General features: G+C 61.6%; 6 protein-coding genes across 6 annotated transcripts; 4 read left to right on the top strand and 2 right to left on the bottom strand.

The window, feature by feature from the left end:
- Window positions 1-588: 588 nt before the first annotated feature.
- PLICBS_002550 (uncharacterized protein) lies at window positions 589-2207 on the bottom strand (the record flags this gene model as incomplete). The annotated part of the gene is made up of 2 exons (XM_018322240.2): window positions 589-1978; window positions 2056-2207. The coding sequence occupies 2 exons, from the start codon at window positions 2205-2207 to the stop codon at window positions 589-591; spliced, it is 1542 nt and encodes a 513-aa protein (XP_018179720.1).
- Window positions 2208-4623: 2416 nt separating this feature from the next.
- Window positions 4624-5784, top strand: PLICBS_002549 (uncharacterized protein; the record flags this gene model as incomplete). Its single annotated transcript, XM_018322239.2, has 3 exons — window positions 4624-4829; window positions 4911-5643; window positions 5701-5784. The coding sequence occupies 3 exons, from the start codon at window positions 4624-4626 to the stop codon at window positions 5782-5784; spliced, it is 1023 nt and encodes a 340-aa protein (XP_018179719.1).
- A 2943-nt stretch (window positions 5785-8727) lies between these two features.
- PLICBS_002548 (uncharacterized protein) lies at window positions 8728-11448 on the top strand (the record flags this gene model as incomplete). The annotated part of the gene is made up of 2 exons (XM_018322238.2): window positions 8728-9525; window positions 9589-11448. The coding sequence occupies 2 exons, from the start codon at window positions 8728-8730 to the stop codon at window positions 11446-11448; spliced, it is 2658 nt and encodes an 885-aa protein (XP_018179718.2).
- Window positions 11449-12834: 1386 nt separating this feature from the next.
- Window positions 12835-13368, top strand: PLICBS_002547 (uncharacterized protein; the record flags this gene model as incomplete). Its single annotated transcript, XM_018322237.2, has 1 exon — window positions 12835-13368. One exon carries the CDS (start codon window positions 12835-12837, stop codon window positions 13366-13368), a length of 534 nt encoding a protein of 177 aa, XP_018179717.2.
- Window positions 13369-13841: 473 nt separating this feature from the next.
- On the bottom strand, window positions 13842-14847 carry PLICBS_002546 (ATP binding protein; the record flags this gene model as incomplete). The annotated part of the gene is made up of 2 exons (XM_018322236.2): window positions 13842-14705; window positions 14800-14847. The coding sequence occupies 2 exons, from the start codon at window positions 14845-14847 to the stop codon at window positions 13842-13844; spliced, it is 912 nt and encodes a 303-aa protein (XP_018179716.1).
- Window positions 14848-16234: 1387 nt separating this feature from the next.
- PLICBS_002545 (methionine adenosyltransferase sam2) lies at window positions 16235-17575 on the top strand (the record flags this gene model as incomplete). Its single annotated transcript, XM_018322235.1, has 3 exons — window positions 16235-16306; window positions 16378-17043; window positions 17114-17575. 3 exons carry the CDS (start codon window positions 16235-16237, stop codon window positions 17573-17575), a joined length of 1200 nt encoding a protein of 399 aa, XP_018179715.1.
- Between the last annotated feature and the right edge of the window lie 4330 nt (window positions 17576-21905).

The raw sequence follows: 21905 nt of genomic DNA, 5'->3' as shown, positions 1-21905 counted from the left end.
CGAGCCGTAGCCTCGTGGCGGCAGGAACGAAAAAAGGTACACTTGGCTTGGCGCTGTCGATGTCGGCCCGGGAAGACGTTGTCTCGGATGACGTCGAGGGGTAGGTCTCACTCGCAAACTGCCAGGGGTGGCTTGTGCGTCTGCTCCAAAAAGTGAGATCTTCACGGCCCACGGTGGAGAGACAGGGAGGGGGCTGATGGGGGATCGGCACTGCGCACGCCCCCTGGTTACTGCGACACTGGGCCTTGCAACTGAATCGAAAAAGAAAAGCGATCGTGGAAGCAGGGGGTTGTTGAAGGTTTTCTTGGTGTTGTGGCTTGAGTTGCCTAGCGAAGGTGTAAGACGCATCACGAGAGAGTCATGCTTGAGGATAGTTTTGATCAACTTTTGGATATCAATTAGGAAATAGGTTGTGTAGGTCTCTCGTCTAAGGGTCATAATCTTCAACGCCAAACGCCCGCCTGCCAATCAGTATGCCTCCCTGTATTGCCGCAATGGACAGACTTGAAACAAAGACACAAAACGTCGCTCCCGAGATCCTTAAAACGCGAGTTCCTCTCAACACCGTTCCGTTTCGTTCGTTTCACCTCACTGCCCGCCGATCTGGCCCTTGGGCCGCGGCGGGATCCAGCACACCGCCAGGTTCAGCGCAATGGTGACGACGCCAATGATCCACAGGCCCTTGTCGTAGCCCTTGCCGCTGTCCATGAAGCGGAAGATGATGGCGAAGACGACGCCGCCGAGGTTGCCTCCCGCGCCGGTGACGCCCGACAGGATGCCGTTGGCGGACGGGTGCACGTGCGGCACGAGGGCAAAGTTGGCGCCGTTGCCGGCCTCGAGGAAGATTGCGGCGACGGTCACGATGCCGACCATGACGCCGATGTTGAGCCCGTTCTTCTCCGACGGGTTGACGCGCCCGACGACGATGAGCAGCGCGCCGGTGAGCAGGCCGCAGGTCGTGATCCAGCCCTTCTTCATCCACAGGTTGCGCCCGAAGCGGTTGTAGAGCAGGTCGGCGATGACGCCGCCCATGGGCCGCGTGACGAAGTTGAGGAACCCGAAGATGGCGGCGTAGTTGCTCGCCTTGGTCTGGTCCAGGTGCGGGAAGTTGGCCTTGTAGTAGGAGCTGAGGACCGAGTTGATGGCCAGCTCGCCGCCAAAGGAGCACGAGTAGGTGGCGACGAAGAAGAGCGTCTGCAGCGAGAAGATGACGCCGAGGGCGTCCTTGAATGTGGGCTTGGCCACCGTCTCGCCGCGGGCGGCCTCGAGGGCCTGCGCGGCCGACATCTTGCGCTTCTCGAGGTCGTCGTCCGACGACTCGGCCTTTTCCTCGTCCGAGGGCCGTTCAGAGAGTGATCCGGAGCCGGAGGCGGAAGGGGTCATGACGCCGACGTCGTTGAGCCCCAGGGCCTGGAGGTTCTTCTCCAGGCTCTCGTGCCGGTCGTTCCAGTTACCGACGGGAGTGTCGGGGCAGAGCAGGAACATGCCGGTGCCGCAGGCGATGAGACAGATGAGGGGCACGACGAAGGTGACGCGCCAGGCCTCGTGCGGGCTCATACCCTGGCTGGCGACGAGCGAGTCGAAGACGGCCGGCATGATGAAGTAGGTGATACCGCCGCCGGCGTTGCCCCAGCCGCCGGCCAGGGCGTTGGCCGTGCCGACGACGTTCTTGTCGAACCAGGCGGTGCACAGCACCTGGCAGGGCACAAAGGTGGCGCCCAGGACGCCGATGAAGAACCGGGAGACGTACAGGCCGGCCGCGGACTTGACGAGGGGCGCGAGACCGATGGGCAGGCAGCCGATGAGCAGAAGCGAGGCAAAGACCTTGCGAGCGCCAAACATGTCGCAGAGAGGGCCGGCGACGAAGCGGAGGAGCAGCGTCGCGCAGAGGGAGATGATGTTGGAGTTGGCGACTTCGGTCGGGCTGAGGTGAAGGTCCTGTTTGATGGTGACCGTCAACAGCGGAGGGAACGTGTACCTGTGATGCATCTTGTCAGCCACAACGCTATTCGAAGGCTGCTTAACTCAGGGGGTCAGGGGTAGAAGAAAACTCACCAAGCCCAGAAGCCGAGCATGAAGCCCATCCACGAGAAGAAAAAGACTCGTCCATAGACGTTGACGGGGTTGAGCACCGGTATGCTGCGGGCCTTTTTGGTGATGGAGTTGACCTCGGGGGCCTTCCACAGCACGGATATGTCGAACGCCATGGCTGTGAAGGGAAGTGTATAAGAAGATATCGCGGGGCTTCGGCGATGCTAGTGCCAATGGACAGTTGAGTGTTGTTTGTTGTCTTGAATCTGCCGGCTCAAAGAGTCGATGGAGAGAGGGAGAGCAGCTATATGTTTGTGTGTCTTTGGAGCGTGTCGACCGATGCAACATTCTTTTGGACATGTCTCAGCAGGCCGTTTATATCTTCTACCCTCGAGGCCTGCCTTCATCGCACGCGGTCAGTAGAGGCGAAACATGCATCTCCGGAGAGCAAGTTCATATCAGACGCCTTGGGCCAACCGCAGCCCCAGCTGGGAGTACGTAGATGCCCGAGGGCCACATATCTGGGGGCGGGCCTTCGGGACTAGCAACAGAGGAGGTGAGATGCACGCTCCGTCCTGCCCCCTGGGGGTGGTGCCTGGGCATCACAAGCTGGCGCGGACGGCAGTATTCCGGGTGCGTCCGGAGCGATAATAACGGGCGGGCGAGCCCAGAGGGTCGAAGTGTGAGCCTGAGTAAGACAAGCTGTGAGGGAGCGCCACCCGCCGTGTTGACCTGCCACGGGCTGCTGGGAGACTAAAGATAGGCCCGAGGCGCAATCGCATATCAGTGATAACGGCGTCGTGGAGATAGAGAGACTGCTTGTAGATCGCTGCCTTGGGTGGCGGCGCGAGGAGTCGCAGGACTTGAGCGGGCTCTGATACTTTTATTGTACTTTGCCCCGGAGAAGCACTTTCGCCTGGATGATGAGGGAGCAATGTCTACAGGAACTACGACGATGCGTCCGCTTCGCCCATGATTCGGAGCCGGTGAACGCGCTACGGTGGTCTTCATGCTCACACAGCATCTCATGTCGATACTGTGCGGTGAGTGGCAATCTCGAGATACAGTACAGTGTGATACAGTACGGCTCAGGCCAGCGTCACCGAGAGGGAAATGCCTCTTCACGCAGCCCAGCAAGGTCTGGTGGATGTTGAGCGGGTGGATGTTGAGTGACTCGCGGGGAGCGAATGAAGGCTGAGGGAATTGACCAGCGCAGCCCCATTGGGCAGACGCCGATGTCTGAGACGTCTCTGGCACTCTTGATAAAAAAACACCAGCCATGATGGGCCGGAGGAGGGAGGACGTCCCTTATCAGGGCATGGGGGGGGCGCGGATGCGGCTGGGGGGGGGGGGGGGGGGGGAGAGGGCTCCACCGGTTCTCTCCGTGGCAGAGAGATAAGAACCTGGGGAAGCAAAAAAAAACCCAACGCCGGCTTATCTCGAGTGGCATCTCCGCGGAAGGGGTCTCGCGTCCCTGGGTGTTGATACGGGATTCTGGCCGCTTTTAGAAAAGGGGACCTCTGGGGTGGGTGACCGGCCGGATATGGACGAGTGACATGTGAGGGTCGAGCGGGATCGCGAGGCGGCTCCCACGGGGAAGGAGGCCGGGAGGGCAGATCCGGCTCGGGAGTTGGGGACGTGGTCCCGACAGCGCCCGCAGACGCCCAGGCCGCTGAGAGACCCACGATCCTTGGGACTTATAAAAGCTGTGCGGGTGCGCTGTTCCGACGAGAGCATCTCATCTCTTCCGGAGACAGTGTCTTTACGTAGCAAAGGGATTCCTACCATGTGATGGCCCTGCGCTCATCCCGGGTCGGCTCGTCGGGTTGAGTGCGACGGAGTCAATCGACTGGCGTTTGGCTTGCGTCTCGATGCATCATGCGGTGCTTCATTCCATCCTTTGAAAGAATCGGTGGAACACAGTACCATGAGAGAGAATGACTGCCATGTGCTGCCGTGCAGATGAAATGAGCCTAGCCTTGCCGCAGGGTATGCAGAAATATTCCCCCAAGGCTGACGATGTCGGAGTCGCTGCCGCAGCATCCAGCAGCCCAGCAGCGCAGACAGCCAATGCCCAGCGCCGTAATCGCAGCCGCAAGGCCAATGGCAGCCGCCGCCTCAGGGGAGCCTCCAAGGGGATCCCTTTGCGCTAAGCCCTTTCCGGTAGGAGGGGCAGCCTGCCGCATCAGTCAGTCGCTGGAGGAGGGGCATGATTTTTTTTTTCTCGGGCTGTGACGCGATGCTCGAGCGAGGGGCGATCCCTCTCTCGCCTTTTTTGCGAGCAAAGGCACTTTATGACTTGAATGTCGCGTCCTTGCTGCCAGTGGACTCTTGAAAGGTTCACTGCTTCGTGCGGGTATGTTGCTTCCGCTGCGGTGCCCCCGCTGCTGGGGGGCCAATTGAGTCTCCTGTTCCGGCGTGCCTTGCCCTGGCTGCCACGATATCCCCCCGCCGTGGCCGATACTGACGAGCCTCCTCGAAAACGCGCAGACAGCTCCGATAGTGGCGGGGTTCTCTTCCTCAACCACGTCATCACCGCCCCTCAGCCGCCTTTAACGCGACGCGACTCGATTCGACTCGACTCGAATCGCCATGGCCGCCCAGGACGTGCCCAAGACCTGCAAGGTCATCACCGCCGACACCATCGCCAAGGGCCTGCTGGCCGAGGTCAAGGAGACGCTGGCCAAGGTCCAGGGCCCCGATGGCGGCGTCCAGCCCACGCTCGCCGCCTTCCTGGCCAACGGCGACCCGGCCGCCGTCAAGTATGCCGAGTGGTCCAAGAAGACGTGCGAGGACAAGTACGCTCTCACCTCAATTTCCCGTTGCCCTGTCCCCATTTCGCAAGCCGGGCTGTTCTGACACAAGATCCCTTGCCGCAGTGGCTTCAACTTTGACCTCCGCACCGTCGACAAGGAGATTCTCGAGGAGGAAATCATGAAGGCCAATGACGAAGAGGTCGTCGACGGCATCATCGTCTACTACCCCATCTTCCCGAAGAACCCGACGCACGACAAGTACGTCCAGGAGACGGTCGACCTCTCCAAGGACGTCGAGGGCATGCGCCACAAGCACCTGCACAACATGTACCACAACGTGCGCTTCCTCGACCCGCCCGAGAACAAGAAGAAGTCGATCCTGCCCTGCACGCCCCTCGCCGTCGTCAAGATCCTCGAGTACCTGCAGATCTACAACCCCATCCTCGCCGCCGGCAACCGCCTCTTCGGCAAGACCATTACCGTCATCAACCGCTCCGAGGTCAACGGCCGGCCCCTGGCCGCCCTGCTGGCCAACGACGGCGCCACCGTCTACAGCGTCGACATCACCGGCGTCCAGCTCTTCACCCGCGGCCAGGGCATCAAGGCCCCGCGCCACCAGGTCGAGGACAAGGAGGGCTGGGGCCTCAAGGACTGCCTGCCCCTCAGCGACGTCGTCATTGGCGGCGTCCCCGTCGAGTCGTTCAAGGTGCCCACCGAGCTCATCCGCGACGGCGCCGTGTGCATCAACTTTTCCTCGTACAAGAACTTTGACGGGCCGGCCATCAAGGAAAAGGCCGCCATCTACGTCCCCTCGGTCGGCAAGGTCACCATTGCCGTCCTGCTGCGGAACCTCGTGGTAAGTACAGCCGCGATCGCGCTCCAGATATCCCGACGCTAACGTCATTGTCATCAGCGTCTCGTGGCCAACCGCCCGTCCAAGGCCGGCACGGACAAGGGCGTCATCCAGGCTAAGAGCGAGGCATTCGCCGACGACTAAGCCGATCGTGTGGCATTGGTGACGGGTGCCGGTGCAAAAGAATCTCGATAGAAGGCCAACATCTCTTTTTTGGGCCGCATACAGAGTACTACGACTTAGACCACTTTATGATACCTCGACCGTATAGCCGTACACGTACCGCGGCCCCCTTTGTGCACCGTGACGTCGGTTGGATGTGCCGGGCGAGGGCTCTTCTTGGCACGAGTGGAGCGACGCAGATTCGGGGGCGCCCGCCAGATTGGCGAGGCGGGCGGCGTCGATTGCTCCTGCAGCCCGTTGCCGGTGCCGGAGTCGGTCACCCGTGGAGGCGACGGCATCGGCTGCGTCGACCGAACGCACGAGTGCTGTCGTGAACATGTTTGCATGCGCCTTGGCGGGCCAGTGCAAGAGCAACAGGTTGGGGTTACACGGGCAGCTCGATGTCGTACTCGCTGTGTAATGTACGGAGTACATGCATGTGCGTTATACCGCACCCGTATTATTCGTACATCTGCAGCAGGCCGGCCGCCCCGGTCCCACTGCACGATGGCCGTCGCGCGTGCTTTCCTTGATTTGCTTTGATTGCGCGCCATGCAGTCGAGATGAACGGAGCGGCCATGCGGGTGCGCACGTCAAGTCACCACCACTGGCTACTACGCTCCCCCCTGTCGCAGCAGCGGCAGCAGCAGCAGCAGGGCACGCGAGTGTCGAGTGACGCCTGTCTGTCTGTCTGTCTGACAGCAGGGTAGCTGGGTGGGATCCGCAAGTGCCGACGGGATGGACGGATTGGAAAGCCCTGCCAGGCTTTGTTTCGATGGTACGTAGGTTGTTTGTGTGAATCCACGAACACGCGAGGTGTGGGACTCTGTACAACACGTTGATGCATGGAGGAAGCCAAGCCTGTGGACGTCACGTAAACCCCTTCCACGCGCGCCCCCATGCCGGGCCCCCATACCCATGCATGTCGTTGTGAGAGGCCGCTGCGGACTGCGCTGGGGGAAGGTTGAGGTGTGGACACGCTGCTGCTGCACGCGCTGATCCCTGAACCGGGGCGGGGGGCCCCAGTCTCGGCGCTCGATCCAAATGCGTCCTCCTCCTTCAACGGGCGCGAATCACTGCCGACGATGAGCGGCAGGAGTTCATTCATATACGTTACGTGTTAAGGGAAAAAAAGTGGTTGTTCATATTACCCGCGTGCGACGGCGCAGCTTTGTGCGGGCAGATGTCCTCACTCGCACGGAGGCCTCGCGCCGGGCACGACGCATCAATTATACCAAAGTTAGTACAGCAATTGCTGCAGCAGTTAATGCTGCGACGCGCGAGATTCGCCAATGCCATGTCTCAGTGCGAGTCTACAATGGAAAGACAAAAATACCTACTTTTGCCAGCCTTTGTGTGCTCGGCGGCGAGCAGCAGCAGCAGCAGCACCATCCAAGCTGAACTGCAACAGGCCACGGACTGAGCGTGCGCTGATGGGAGTGGAGGCACAACGGGGGAGGGGGGCCCGTCCCGGGAGATTCTTGCAAGATTCCATTCCAGCCATGAGACGATTTCGTCCCGACCCACGCGCGTGCGATCAACGGGGGGGAGGAGTTCTTTCTAACTGGGGCAGACGACTAATAATACTCCGTACCTTTCTCCGTAAGGTACCTACCTAATGCCCGGCAGTAACAGCGTGGTACGTTGTACAGGCCACGAAGCCCATCAGCATCACCTCCAAACCTAGGTGGGCGGGCAGCATCATCGCGTCGTGCAGGGGCAGTCCGATGCCCTGAAGGGCCTGAACCAAGCCGCCTCGCGGGCGCTCAGGCCCGGCGCTACAGGGAGCACGACGGGACGGTGCTGCGATTCTTCAGTCGCCCATTGGCCGAGGCGGACGCTGTCGAGAGCACCTCAGGTGAGGTGAATGTGCAGGCTGTGAGCGTGCGTCCCGTCCAGAGTAAAAGTGCTTTCTTTTCCATGTGTCTGCCTGTCCACCACCTACCTACCTGCACGCTCAAAGACTCCCTGCTCATTGTTGGCCCGCGGCCGTCCAACAAAACGCGACAGAAGCGTGTTGCGACCAGCAGCCCGCCTCGTGCCCGTGCAAGCCTGTGCAAGCCTCCACTGCAGGCCGGGTGGCCCCCCCATTCTCTTTGTTCCTCGGCGGCGCCGCCACAAGCCCGTCCGTCCACCCCCATCCTACCATCGCCCCCCCTGGCTGCCCGGTGGGCGGCGCATCGGGCCAGCGCTCCCACCCCCCGATCCGTCCACTCAGCGCCCGCGTGCTCGTTAAAGGAGAAGCACAGGAGGTCCCCGCCCCTGGGCCCACACATCCACCGTCCGACGCCCATTTCAGTCCCCTGGCCTGGCCTGGCTTGCTTGAGGTGCCATCGCGGGCTTAAGACGCCTCCTTCGTCTGAACATCCAAAACTTGCGGCTCGGGCCTTGGGCTTGGAGAAGCGAAAAGGAAAAAAAGAAGTGTTTCAAACGCAAGATCCGCTCGGCTGCGCTTGTCTTGTCCCCCACCGCGACAACGCTCCTTCACCGTCCACCTCTCTCCCCCCCCCGACCGACCGCCTTGACCCGCCGCCCGACCATGAGCAGCAGCCTGCAGCTTTAGGCTCGACTCTCGCCGCCAGCCCAGCCGTTTGACCAGCAGCTTCCGTCCACTCGGCCAGGAGGCGCTTTGCGCGGGTGCGCAACCGAAAGACTGCACCGCACCGCACCGCACCGTACCGTTGTGGCTGCAGCCCGCGATCGCGGCGGACGACACCCTCCGGCTCGTCACCCCTGGGCGTTGGCCTCGGAAAACCGTTACCAGAAAGCCTATACGCATTCGTTACTCGACACGGGCACGCTCGTTACTACACATGGTTGCCGCAGCTGGCCGTTGGGATCAGGAGGCCGTGCCAGCTTGAACACCGGGCCGAGGTCCTCTTGGGGGGTGTCAGCTGTCCAGCGCTCGACTCCCGCGACGGCTGCATGCTCGACCAAGGCTCGCGCGCCGTCCCGCCAGGTCTCATGACCATGCAGGCCAGCTTCAACGGCCGCCGCGACGCCGTTGGCCCTGATGGCAGCCGTGGCGCCGCGTCGCCGTACGGGCCACACCCTGCGTCGCCGACCCTGACCAATCCAGACATGATTCTCCCCGACTACGACGACTCCGAGTCGCTCGACGACGACCACCATCCGCTGTCGCCTCCGTCCATGTGGCAGCACGATGCGCAGGGCGCCGCCAACGACTTCGGCTCCTTTTCGCAGGTCGGCTACGGCGCCGCGCCGCTCGGCCCCACGACCCCGATCATCTACGGCAACGGCACCATGCTGTCCGACATTGGCGAGGTCACCGAGGTCGAGAGCACCGTGGGCACGCAGTCGCGCCAGGGCATGTCTCGCCTGTCCGCCATGGGCGGCGACGACACGCCGCTCCGGTCCTCGCCAACCGGAGGCAGGAGGCAGCTCAAGAAACGTTCGGTCCAGCACGCAGCACGCGAGCGAAGGCTCTCCTCGGACTCGACGAGCACCATCGACGGCAACGACCGCGCCGCGGCCACCTTTGACGACTTCGACGATGCCGTGAGCGTCGACGACAGCAACTTCCAGGGCGACGACGAGGAGAGCATGGCGTCCTCGTACGTCGACGACGCGGCCGCGCTCTCGCCCCGCCTCGCCGCCCGGGCGTCGGCCCAGGGTCTCAACCTCAACGAGGACCGCTTCTCGACGAGCTCCATCAGCAAGCGAGCTGAGCAGATTCTGGCAAACGCCAAGCGCCGACTCACAGTATGCCGCGCTCACACATTCCTGCGCGTGTCTCACCCCAGCCCCTGCTAACTCTTGACTCAGACCATGGAAGGAAACCTGAACAGGGCCAGGACCTTCAGCTACTCTTCCGTTTCCGACGGCTCGACGCCGTCTCCGGTCGGCCGGCCCGCGACGTCGCTCCGCGAGCACGCGCCGCACTCGTCCAACCACGTCAGAAACGTGAGCGAGACGGGCTTCCTCCAGGCGACGGCCCGACCCACGGCGCAGCTGCAGCGCTCCGCTAGTGCCCTCGGCGCCGCTGGTGGTTACCGCCAGCCCGTCCAGTCGAGGAGCGCCGACCCCCTGGGCGGGAGGCATTCTCACTCCGCCAAGCTTTCGCATCATCCCCTGGACACGACGCTCGCGCCGCTCAGCGAAGACGGTGATGACGCCTTTGCCGATGAGAGGACGCGCGCAAGCTCTCAGCACAACAGCATCGCGAGCCCCACCTTTGGCGTGTACCCCGAGATTGCCCTCACCCGCTCCGCATCCGTCGCCCAAGTTCGGGATCTCCAGGACCAGATGGAGGGATTAAAGGGCAAGATATCGAGTCTCAAAGAGCAAGCTCGCGCAGATAGTATGAAGCGCCGCAGCCTGCAGAGCCTTCGGACGCCGAGTCCCTTTACGCACGCCAGATGGGGCCAGACCTACTCGGAGCGCCAAGGGGCAAGCTCACCAGAGCAAGGGAGCCCGGCACTGGTGACCCCCTGGAACGGCGTGGTGCCAGGGTTCGAGACCCAGGAGAATGGCAAGCCAGTGGAAAGGGCCATTGAAGCTGTTCCCGAGGAAGACGAGCAGTCCACAGTTGGTGGATTCCATGAGGCTCGCGAGACACTGGAAAACGACGAGGTTCATGCGACTGAGGCCGAGGCCGAAGCCGAGGCCGTACAAGAAGCCGACACGCATTATGAGGGTTTCGACGGCGCGTATCACGCCTCCGGTGACGACGGCGAAGGGCATGCGGATGAGGAAGAGATCGAAGGAGGTGAAGACGATGCCGACAACAACCGCGACGACGTGAGCGAGAGCGGCGAGTCGCTCTACCACGACACTGTGCAGCATCCCATCTCGCACGAGGACCGCGAGGATGCGTTTGACTACGAGCACTTCTTTTTGCATTCTGCCATGGGCACCATCAGTAGGCAGGGGATCACGCGAGATTACGACTACGATAGCGAAGGGTCGGACGACTCGGTTCAGACAACCCGGGGCCCGACAGTCGGTGTCGGACGGCGTGCAAGCCAAGATACGTTTGTCACTGTTGACTCTTTCGCCACGGCCGCCGAGGGTCGCGAGAGCCGCAATTCGACCACGACGGCAGGAGGGAGAACGGAAGACGGATTCGTCACGCCAAGCGAGCAGTTTGAAGACACTACGACGACGGCACGTCGCGCAACGTTAGGGGGCGGGTCCGGCAGCGGCAGCGGCAGTGGGAGCAGCGGCGATGAGGCCTTGCGATATCGGGACGAAAGACCACGGGCCAACTCGGTGCTGCACCGACCGGCTAGCATCACCTTCAAGGCCGCACTGCACCGGCCGTCGGTCTCATCCTTTGAGTCCACAGGGACCAACCGGAGCTTCCCGCTCGTCAACAGGACGAGGCTGAGCGGTGGCATTCTCACGCCCGGTGCGTCCCCGGAATACGATCTCAAGCAGGTGGCGGAGTCGCTCATGTCGGAGACGACGAGCGTATACGACCGGGAGAGCACCAACGGAGGACCCCATTCGCCGGCGATCCAGATGCTGTCGAGGGAGGACCAGCTCTTGGTGGAGCACGTCGTGGCCAGCCTGGGCAAGTGCGTCCTCGGCCTTACGGAGGCGTCGCGGACGAACCCCAGTGGGCTGGAAGAGTTTCGACGCCGCATCGAGGCCGCCAAGCGGGTACTCGAGAGCGGCGAGTGACGACGGGGTTGAAACGTTTTGTTTTTCTTCTTCTCTGTCCCAACAAAAAAACATGATGACGATGATGAGGAGTTGCATTGCGACGTCTGCGGTCCAGCGCGCTCCGAGGCGACGCAACCCGGACAGACGGACGGATGGACGGACGGGCAGACTGGGCTCGGTCGGTGGTGGAGTCATTTATTCTTTGCCCGAGAGCCTTTTCCTCTCGACGGCTTTTGATACCCTTCTTTGTACCCCTTTTTTTTTCTTCGTCTGTATATATTCGTCGGAATATATACAGGATCCCCCAGCTCTAACGCCCGTCCCCGCCGCGGCGCGGAACGGGGAAAGGGCTGATGAGCGCAGCAGGTTGGGAGGGATGGATGGATGGATGGATGCTTGGGGAGGCGAGCAGCGGTGGGCTGGCCGGGCGGTGCCACGCGATGGAGGTATCACGAGGATGAAGGAGGCAGAGGCACATGCTGTAGTAGTGGTGACTTGGAGCCGGGGTGGGCGCTTGTACTAGATGCGTCCTCCGCTGTGGCCGGCGGTGTACGTGGTGTAATTAATACACTTGACTGCAGCGACGCTGCCGAGGAACAAAACAGAACAGAGCAGCACAGCACATTTACTCGCGTGCGCGTTTGGGTTTACTATTTGTTGTTTGTTGTTGTTGTTGTTGTTGCGAAGCCCCCGAATCCCTGTCCGTACCAGTTCCCGCGGTAGTTCGAGAGCCGGGAGATGGGAAGGGGTCCCAGGTTTTCCAACGGGGGGACGGGTGGACACGCACTGGAGGGGAGGGGACCCCACCATCAGTGGGCGGCACGTTCGTAGAAAGCTTGTTCATCCAGCCTTATCTGTTCGTTTGCTTTTTCTCCATCTTCGACCTCGACCTCGACCTCGACCTCCCTCCACCGAAAGGACCACACACGGCGCCCGCGCGCTCTTCGTCCTGACGTACAGCCGCCGCCGCCGCCGCCGCCGCCGCTGCTGCTGCCGACACAGCCCACATCGACGGCCGTGAGGGAAAGGGGACCACGCACGCACGCGTTACCGTTCTCGTTTCGCTGCGCACCACACGGCGCAGTGCGCGCGCGCGTGTGTGCCCGAGCACGTCAGTCAGTCAGTCATTGCAGGGGTTGCACACACAGGCGCACACGGAGCGGCGAGCCTCGACGCACGACGACGACGACGACCTACTCTACGCGCGAGACGGATCATCACGGACGGAAACGCGCATACGCGCAGGAAGAGCGACCCCTTTTGCTGCGGCGTGCGTGCGTGCTTCGCCCATCTACCTTGCTCACGGATCTGATCGACCCAGCGACTCGCCGACCTACCTACCTACCTACCTACAAACCTACCTCCGCGACTAAACCGCGTGCCATCACAACCACAACCACAACCATGGACGCCTCATCCCTCACCTCCCGCCTCCTCACCGAGCTCCTCCCCCCGGACATGGCCGCCTCCCTCCGACGCCACGTCCTGCACCCCAGCTCGCCCTTCCAAACCATCACCCGCTTCACCACCACGCGCCTCCACTCCCTCGCCGCCTCCCTGCGCCCGCACCTCGAGCCCCTCGCCGACCGCGCGGCCGCCGCCCTCGCCGAGAACCAGGGCCTCGCGGGCCTCGTCGCCGCCCTCGCGGCGATCACGGCCGTCGTCGTCGTCATGAACTGGCTGCGCCGCCTCGTCCTGTGGTGGACCCGCGTCGTCATGCGCCTCACATTCTGGGCGCTCGTCGCCCTGCTGCTCTCCTGGGTCTGGAGCAGGGGCGTCTTGGAGAGCGTCCGTGACGCCGTCGTCCTGGGCGGGAAGGTCGTGGGCTACCTCGCCGTCGTGAGGGACGTGTGGGTCGCAGAGTATAACCGCTACGAGGGGCAGCAGAACACGGGGTACCGCGCGGCGGGCGGGCGCGGGAGGAGTTCGGGGAGGTAGGCAGGAATTGGTTTAGGTACTCTTGCGTGGAGGCCATGGAGTGTATGGTTTGGGGGGGATTATTTGGCCTGGATATTTTTTGTGCACATATCATAGGGACTCATCGGGCGTGGGAGGATGGGATTTAACGACCAGCGGGCAAAACTGTCACGATTTCTGCGACCAAGATGCTTGTTTTTTTTTATAGCAATCATGGCAAAAGGGCACGGCTTGACGCGTCCATTGGATGGACAATACGAGACGGCCCATGTCTCTTCTCTCTAAATTCGACCACATTTTTGCCTCGATGAGAGGCCCCAACGCCAACGCTATGCGACAAAATACAAGACACCCTACACAAACGCCCGTCTGTCCCGGGCTTCCATTACTCGTTGTCTGAGCTGCCGTCACCCGTCGTCCGGGGTGCCAGTGCTCGTCGTCTGAGTTGGCATTACTGCCGTCCGGGCCTCCGTTACCAGTTGTCCGGACTGCCTTTACTCGTCGTCCTCGTCGTCGACCTCTTCCTCGTCGTTGGGGTCCTTGGGCTCCTGCGCCTCGTGGTACTGGATGCAGTCGTCAATGTAGCTCAGGATGGCACCGACGCTGTCCTCGTCCGTAACGTCCAGCTTCAGGTAGTTGACCATGCTGAAGCTCTCAATCAGCCCAGCGACGGCGCGGTTCAGCTTGCGGAAGCTCGCGCCCTTCATGATCTGGTCGCGCTCGTCCGGCCGCCGTGCCTCGTCCTCCTCGTCCTCCTCGGCGCCGCCCGCGAGGCGCCTGCTGCGGTCGGCGGGGTCGTCGTCCAGCAGGCCGACGTCGGGCGTCAGGAACCGCTTCATGTCCTTCTTCTTGACCTGGCCCTTGACCAAGTCCATCTTGGACAGCACGTTGATGTGCGGCACCTCGAGCATTAGCATGGCGCTCATGGCGCTGAGGGTGCCGGCGAAGAACTTGGCGCGGTCGACGACAAAGGTGGCCTCGAGAAGATAGACCGCGGCCATGCGGATGTCGAGCGAGCCGGGCGCGGAGAGGTACCGCATGAGGGTCGGCAGGATGGGGATGTGCGTGTACAGCTCGATCTGGCCGGGCATGTCGATGATGATGAGGTACTCCTCGGTCAGGCTGTCGAGGGCCTCGGTGAGCCAGTCGAGGTTCTCCATAAGAAACTCGAAGCAGTATATGAGGCCGCCGTTGGGGCCGAGGTTCACCTCCTCCATGGCATCCTTGAGCGAGATGAGCTCCTTGATGTCGAGGTCGGGCGTGTGCTCGAACGTCTCGGCGGCGGGATCGAGGTTGACGTAAAAGGCGGAGCGGCGGTTGAGCTGGAGATGAGTGATGAGGGCGGCGCAAAAGGTGGACTGCCGCGCGAGATGCTTAACATGGCTTCCCTTGGAGGGCCACGGTATTGCGAGACAACATAGTCTTCGCGGCCGGATCGGGTTGTCGGCTTACCTTGCCCGCCCCCGCGGGGCCCATGATCATGGCACCGAACTTGCTCATGGCTGCGGCTGCGTACGCGATGCGGTAGCGCGAGGCAGGGGGGTTGAGTACGCGATCGAGCTCGGCGGTCGAACCCCCACGCGTCCAAGGGAAGGTGAAATGTGCGCGGTGATGTCGGGAGAGGTGTGCGGGTTGACGTGACGCAGCCGGCAGTGGGAAAGTTTGGCGTCGGGATAAGTTTCTGGCGGCCGGACGCCTTGGGAGGTGGGGGCCCCGCCACCGAGAGCTGGCCGAACACTTGAATGGAGCACGAAGTTGAGCGGGGCCGGCTCGGTCTAGGGTAGGCGACTCTGCTCGGGCTCGGAGTTTCATGGGGAGTTTTGGTTTTTGGTCGGGGGCGCACTCGGCGGGCTCGTACTCGTACCGGCGCTAGGGGCGGGGAGAGGGTTGCGACACCGTGACACGTTTTGGCAGGCGGGCGGGGGACTGGACAGGGCCTGAGTTGGGGCGTGGGCGTGGGACGGGGACAGGCACCCGAATACGTGCGCCCTGACACTAGGACTGCCCGAGAGGCAACGAATTACAGGCGCCGTCGCCAACGCCAACATGGACGGGAGAGCTGGATCTCGGCGGCCGTCGCTCGCTCGGTCGCTGCCAACACGGAGGCGAGGCACAAGCGCTCGGAGTAAAACGCAGGAGGGCCGCAAAGCCGGCGTGCATCGCCAGCAGCAAGGGGCCCAGCGAAGAGGCATGTGCGGAGCAGCGAAAAGAGTGGGCGCCGAGGGGCAGCGGCGTCGTCAGTGGCCGTGGATGCTGCACGTTGACGCAGCGGCTGGGCGGCAAGATGGCGCAATTTCGCTGCAGAAGGTGGTTTTTTTCGCGGCTGCCCCTCCCCTCTGAGCTGCCCCGGCAGCCGCCCGGACAGTAATGTCGAGCCTGCTAGCCCGTGCTAGCGCGGTACGCTGTCGCGACAGCATTCCCTCCGCGGCAGGACAAGTACACTCTTACTCCGGCCCCATCACGTCTCTCGGGCGCCGTCCAATTTTTTTTTTCTCAGGCGCGGCTCGGGGGCGCCCCTCCAACCACGTCTCTCCCCAAACACCGGCCGGTTTAAATCGCCTCTCCGCCTTTCCCTCACCTCCCGACCTGCATCATCCCCGTCCTTCTCTCCTTCTCCCGCCTGTCCCGCATCTCGCAACCTCCATTCACTCAAGCGTCATCTCGTGGTACGTCGCCCGCAATCGTCTCACCCGCTCTTCCCCTCGTGAAACCCGCCGACTAACCCGCGCTTCGGCTCTGCAGGCAATCCGGTCCCTTGATCGTCGCAGCCATCCTCCCCGGCCTCTTTTTTCTCACCCCGCTCGCCCGGAGAGATTTGAATAAATAGGCCTCACCCGCTCACTCTCTTTTTCCTCCCATCTCACATCACCCACATCTCCTCGCAACCATGTCTGTCAACGGCACGAACGGCACCAATGGTGTCAATGGCGTCAAGCCCCAGGGCACTTTCCTCTTCACCGTACGCATCTCCCCTCTCCACGCGCCCGCGCGTGTAACCTCACTTCCCCGCTTCTAACCGCTTTGCTGCAGTCCGAGTCCGTAGGCGAGGGTCACCCCGACAAGATCGCTGATCAGGTCTCCGATGCTATCCTCGACGCCTGCTTGGCCGAGGACCCCCTGTCCAAGGTCGCCTGCGAGACCGCCACCAAGACCGGCATGATCATGGTCTTTGGCGAGATCACCACCAAGGCCAAGCTCGACTACCAGAAGGTTGTCCGCGACGCCATCAAGGACATCGGCTACGATGACTCCTCCAAGGGCTTCGACTACAAGACGTGCAACCTGCTCGTCGCCATTGAGCAGCAGTCCCCCGACATCGCCCAGGGCCTGCACTACGAGGAGGCCCTCGAGCGCCTTGGCGCCGGTGACCAGGGCATCATGTTCGGCTATGCCACCGACGAGACCCCCGAGCTCTTCCCCCTGACCCTGATGCTTGCCCACAAGCTCAACGCCGCCATGTCCGCCGCCCGCCGCGACGGCTCCCTGCCCTGGCTGCGGCCTGACACCAAGACCCAGGTCACCGTCGAGTACAAGCACGACAACGGCGCCGTCGTCCCCGTCCGCGTCCACACCGTCGTCGTCTCTGCCCAGCACTCTCCCGACATCACCACCGAGGAGCTGCGCAAGGAGATCAAGGAGAAGATCATCAAGAAGACCATCCCTGCCAAGTACCTGGATGACGAGACCATCTACCACGTATGTCACGCCGATTCTATCTGAAATTGTCAATTCCGGCAGAATATGAAACTGACACGCTGCAAAACAGATCCAGCCCTCTGGCCTCTTCATCATCGGCGGCCCTCAGGGTGACGCCGGTCTTACTGGCCGCAAGATCATCGTCGACACCTACGGTGGCTGGGGTGCCCACGGTGGCGGTGCCTTCTCCGGCAAGGACTTCTCCAAGGTCGACCGCTCGGCCGCTTACGTCGGTCGCTGGATCGCCAAGTCTCTCGTCGCTGCCGGCCTCGCCCGGAGAGCGCTCGTGCAGCTCTCGTACGCCATTGGCGTCGCCGAACCCCTGTCCATCTACGTTGAGACCTACGGCACCTCCAACAAGACGTCGGAGGAGCTCGTCAAGATTGTCCGCGACAACTTCGACCTGCGGCCCGGTGTCATTGTGCGCGAGCTCAACCTTGACCGCCCCATCTACCTCCAGACGGCCAAGAACGGCCACTTTGGCACCAACCAGTCCTTCTCCTGGGAGAAGCCCAAGACGCTCAAGTTCTAAGGGACTTGAGTGCAACTGGCTGGAGAGAATTCAACAAACTCCCACGATAGATATGTTCCATATCGTTTTTTCGAAAGCACTCTCAGGCGGCGTACGGTTCTCAACGAAACCATGATGACCCCCCAACCGGGAATGGGGGCACACGGGGTTTCCGGCACAGTATAATCTTTTTTTTTCTTCTGTTTTTTCCGTTTCCTTCCTGTCGTCACGAAAAACTTGGGCCCTTTTCTCACGATTATATTGGATTGGGACGGAGTGGTGGCGTCTTTCAACAAAGACAAAACATGGGTCAAACCTGCATTTGTGAGGCGAAGCAAAACCTTACGAGACTTGCATTAACGAGAGATACCCTTGACGAGGGGAACAACATTATTAGAGAAGCGTGTGCTTACCGGCGTTACGAGGGAAAAGAGAAGAACTTCAACATCTTTGGTTTTCCCCCATGTTTCTCTGGCCAAGCTTGTGCAAGTCGGGTCCAGTCGGTCATGGAGGATGGGAGGGGGTGGGAGAGGAGGAGGAGGAGGAAGATGGTTTGAGGAGCAACGACTACGACTGTCGGCGACCGAGATGGAAGAGAGCGTGAACGGGAACAGACGTGTACGGAGTGGTCCTTGAGCGGCCGTACTGCCAGGGCTGCGGACAGAGACCGGCAGATTATAGTAGCAATCAAGCGACATATGACTATTGATGAGAGAACAAAGGGACTGGCCAGGTTTGGGGCTGGTCGTGCCATGCGATCGCCATGCCACTAACCATGGCAACGGGCGATGGGTCGACGGCATCGACGCCCAGCGCAGAGGCCGCTCTGCTTGCTCTGCCAAGAGGTCGAGGACGGCGGCAGGCGAGCGCAATAGACTCAACAATGGAGAGCCATAATGACGGCCGTCGCGAGGGCCAAGTCTGCGAGCGGCCGGCCGGCCTCGAGGGGCGGCGGTGGCTCGACGCCACCGGCGTTGGACCACGGGGCGTCCCGTTCGCGCAGGCTAGGCGCCCATGTCTTTGATCTGGCGGCGGCAATCGAGGGCCGCATTCCGTGAGGCGAATTAGGGGGCGGCGCAAGCGAGCATGGGCATAGTACAGATACGTGCGGCACTGTATTGGCAGAAATGAAGGGCGCGCCTAATACTGTACAGGACTACCCGCTCCATGTACTCCGTACGTAGAGCCCAGGGTACTGTCTGAGCTCGTCGTCCGGTCCTCTTTGGGCGGCCGTGGTGTGGTGGCGGTGGAAGAAGAGGAAGAAGAAGAACGGAGTCGAGGCGTGGTGGGCAAGGGGGGGCGTGTGGGCGCTTGGCAGTCTGTTGCCCTCGAATTACACGGAGACTGGAGAGTACGAAGGAGGGAGGAAGTACTGTACGGGATACGGGTCGCGTGCCATGTCCCTTGGCAGGGCCAGACAGCCGTGACCCGCGTTCGAGCAACATGCGAGCGGGATGTACTTCGTAGCTGTACAGTACAGTACTGTACGTACAGCATATGACGAAAAAGACGGGGAGGTCTCGGCCGCGGGCCCTTTGTTGTTGGTCCAAGGATGGAGGGACGTGTAACCGCCAGCGAGGGGGAAGGAGGACAGGCACGAGCCCTCTCTGGTACTGTTCTGCACTGTTCTGCACTGTAGTGAGCTGGAGAAAACCCGGGGCTCTTGAGATCGGAATACGAGTGCGAGATCGAGCACTTCTGGCGATATGGAGCGATGCAGTCTGCAGAGAAGGCAGTTCGAGGTGCTTCTGTAGGGCTCCGCCCGTCATGAGTAAGGAGCATGGGAACGGTGCTCCCGAAGGCCCTGAAGGTGCATTGCATGGGATCATGCTATGATGGTACGATACACACATACATAGGGATACGTAGCGCGCAGCACCAGCACCAGCACAAGAACAAGCACCAGGGCCAGCACCAGGGCCAGCACCAGGGCCAGCACCAGAGTGCGTGACGACTCGCAAAGAGACGGGTTGGGGGCCAACGGGTGCATCAGATAACGAAGTTACGTATAAAGCACGGGGCATGGGACACGGGGCATGGGGCACGGGGAGGCGGCGAGCCAACAACAACAACATCAACAGCAGCAACAGCAACAGACGCCGCCGTCGCAGTCGAGGGGGCAGCCTGGGGGGAAGCGCGCGGGACGTAGAGCTTTCCCTCCATCAGTCCATACGGAGGCACAGTATTATAGAGGACACTGCAAAGTCCGGATGAGGCATGTACATGCCGCACGTTTAGTACTGTACGTAACGCGTTTCTACCAACGTCATGGAACGGCGCACCCAGGAGGAGCGCGACATCATCGGTCAGGTCCCGACCGGCACTCGACACGTCCCACGGCGCGCTCTCTCCACTGGGTTTTCTCTCTCCGTCCCGTGTCGGCCTTGTTGGTGACGGAGAACCAAGAAAACCTTCTAGCCGCCCGCGACCGCCACTGGGGACCATCTCCGATAAAGTGGTGGGATTACTGAGAGCCTCCCCCCTCCCCCCTTTTCCTCTCCCACCCCCCGCCGTCGAGACGAGGCGAGGCGAGGCGAGGCGAGGCTCGCCCAAGTGTCCGCGCGCACAACAGTACAGTACTGTACTGTGCTGTATATCTCATCCGTCCATACAGGCTCCTTCGCTACGCGCCAAGACTTTGACAGAGTGTGAGAGAAAAGGTTCCAGCCTCCAACACGACACGAGAAAGGAGACAGAGGACAGAACACCGTCACGGGCGGCGGCACGCGCCAGTGAGAGCGCGTCCCGGCCTGTCGGTAACTGACGGGCGGCGCTCACTGGCCCGTCGTCTGGCGAGGCTCAGGGCTTCGCGGGCGGCGATTGCGAGAGTCAGGACCGATTGACCGACTGACTGACTGAGAGAAGAGGTCACGTTGCAATCTCTTCTGAAGGCAATTCACAGCGAGAGGATGTCGCCGGCCGTTGCCATGTCAGTACGGTCGACGAACCCTGTAACAGAGTCTGGACGAGTCTCCTCCGTGATCGGCCCCGAGGCGTCTGGTGCTTCGGGCAGCTAGAGGCGAGCTCGACGCCGAGCGCCAGTGAGTCCATCTCTCAGCAAAGACATTGCATGCTCGGGCTACGTATGGGCGAGTTCAACACAATACAGCACGGCACAATAAAACAACAGGTCTCTGTGCCTCGGGTCGCAGCCACCCACCCCTTGAGACCACGCCCTTATTTCTGGGTAAGGGCTCTTGAAGCTGCTGCACTCTCCTCCTCTTCCCATCTGCGCCAAGCCACACCACGTCTTCTCGCCTGAATGAGAGTCTCAGCCCGGCGGCTTCAATAATGGGCGAGAATGGGGTCCATATATTTCTGTGCAGACATGCGGGAAACGAGAGTGGCGCCAAGAATAGGGGAGCACGCGCCGCGCGCCCATTCTGGACGTGAGGCTATGGCTCTCTTTGTACTCCGTACGCAGCAAACAGCGGCGCAATACAGTACTGTATCCTCTCCTGGCTAGCGCAGCCCATCTGGGGTGACGACGGCAGTGGAGCGCGAGGGAGGCGCCGTACGAGTCTCTTTGCCGGTTACGTTGAGTCGTTATGGGGTTCCTCCAAGGGGGCAGAAGGGAAGAGGGGGGTGCGTCCCAAGACCGGTATGCGCAAACCAACAGACGGCCCGTTCGCCATCTGAATGGGCGGCGATGAATGGGCGGGCGTGTCGACAGTACGCGCCCTCGGAGCGTCCTGTGCGCGCACATGCCATGCTGTAGCACATTGTGGGCATTGATGTTTGCGTATTGCCTTTTGAGGGGCGTTTTCCATTCTCTTTGCATTTCTCCCCTTGACTTGGCGCTGGAATGGGCGGGCCTCAAAGATGGCGAGAGCAACTGCCGTGAGGACGCGCAGCTGAAGTGCCGACGGTGTGTGGAGAGCTATGGTATCCTCGCCGCCGTTGATGAAACTGCCCCAGGATGTTTGCTCTCCTGCCTGCCGGCTGTTGCTCGTTTGCCGCCGTTGCTTGCGTCACCCTTGGCAATCTTGTCAACGCCATGGCTTGAGATCGTCTATCGGCGGTCGCCGATGATGGGCATGGGCATCAGCCGCAACGTCGTAATGCATACGACGATCCGGCTTGACGTGAGATGAGATGAGGCTGAGAGACAGACCACGGTGTCGGACATGGCACTGCGGTGGACCTGTCAACTCGGCCCTGCCAGCCTGTGGCTCTCCCTCGCCCGCGCCGTCCTCGTCCCGCTCGCCCATCTTGCTCACTTCTAGAAAAGCCAGATCCTTTCGAGGAATCCGTGCTTCGCCGCCACGAAAATAGCGTTCTGTAGACGACTTCGTCAAAAGGTCTTCCCTCGCGTTGAGGTCGTGCCGTTATGATGCTCCTCCCCGTTTCA

Source organism: Purpureocillium lilacinum (genome assembly GCF_023168085.1).
Source record: "Purpureocillium lilacinum CBS 284.36 DNA, scaffold_2, whole genome shotgun sequence".
In the NCBI taxonomy this organism is placed as follows: domain Eukaryota; kingdom Fungi; phylum Ascomycota; class Sordariomycetes; order Hypocreales; family Ophiocordycipitaceae; genus Purpureocillium; species Purpureocillium lilacinum.
The sequence above is the reverse complement of the archived record's forward strand: the minus strand, read 5'-3'. Positions and strand labels throughout refer to the sequence as shown.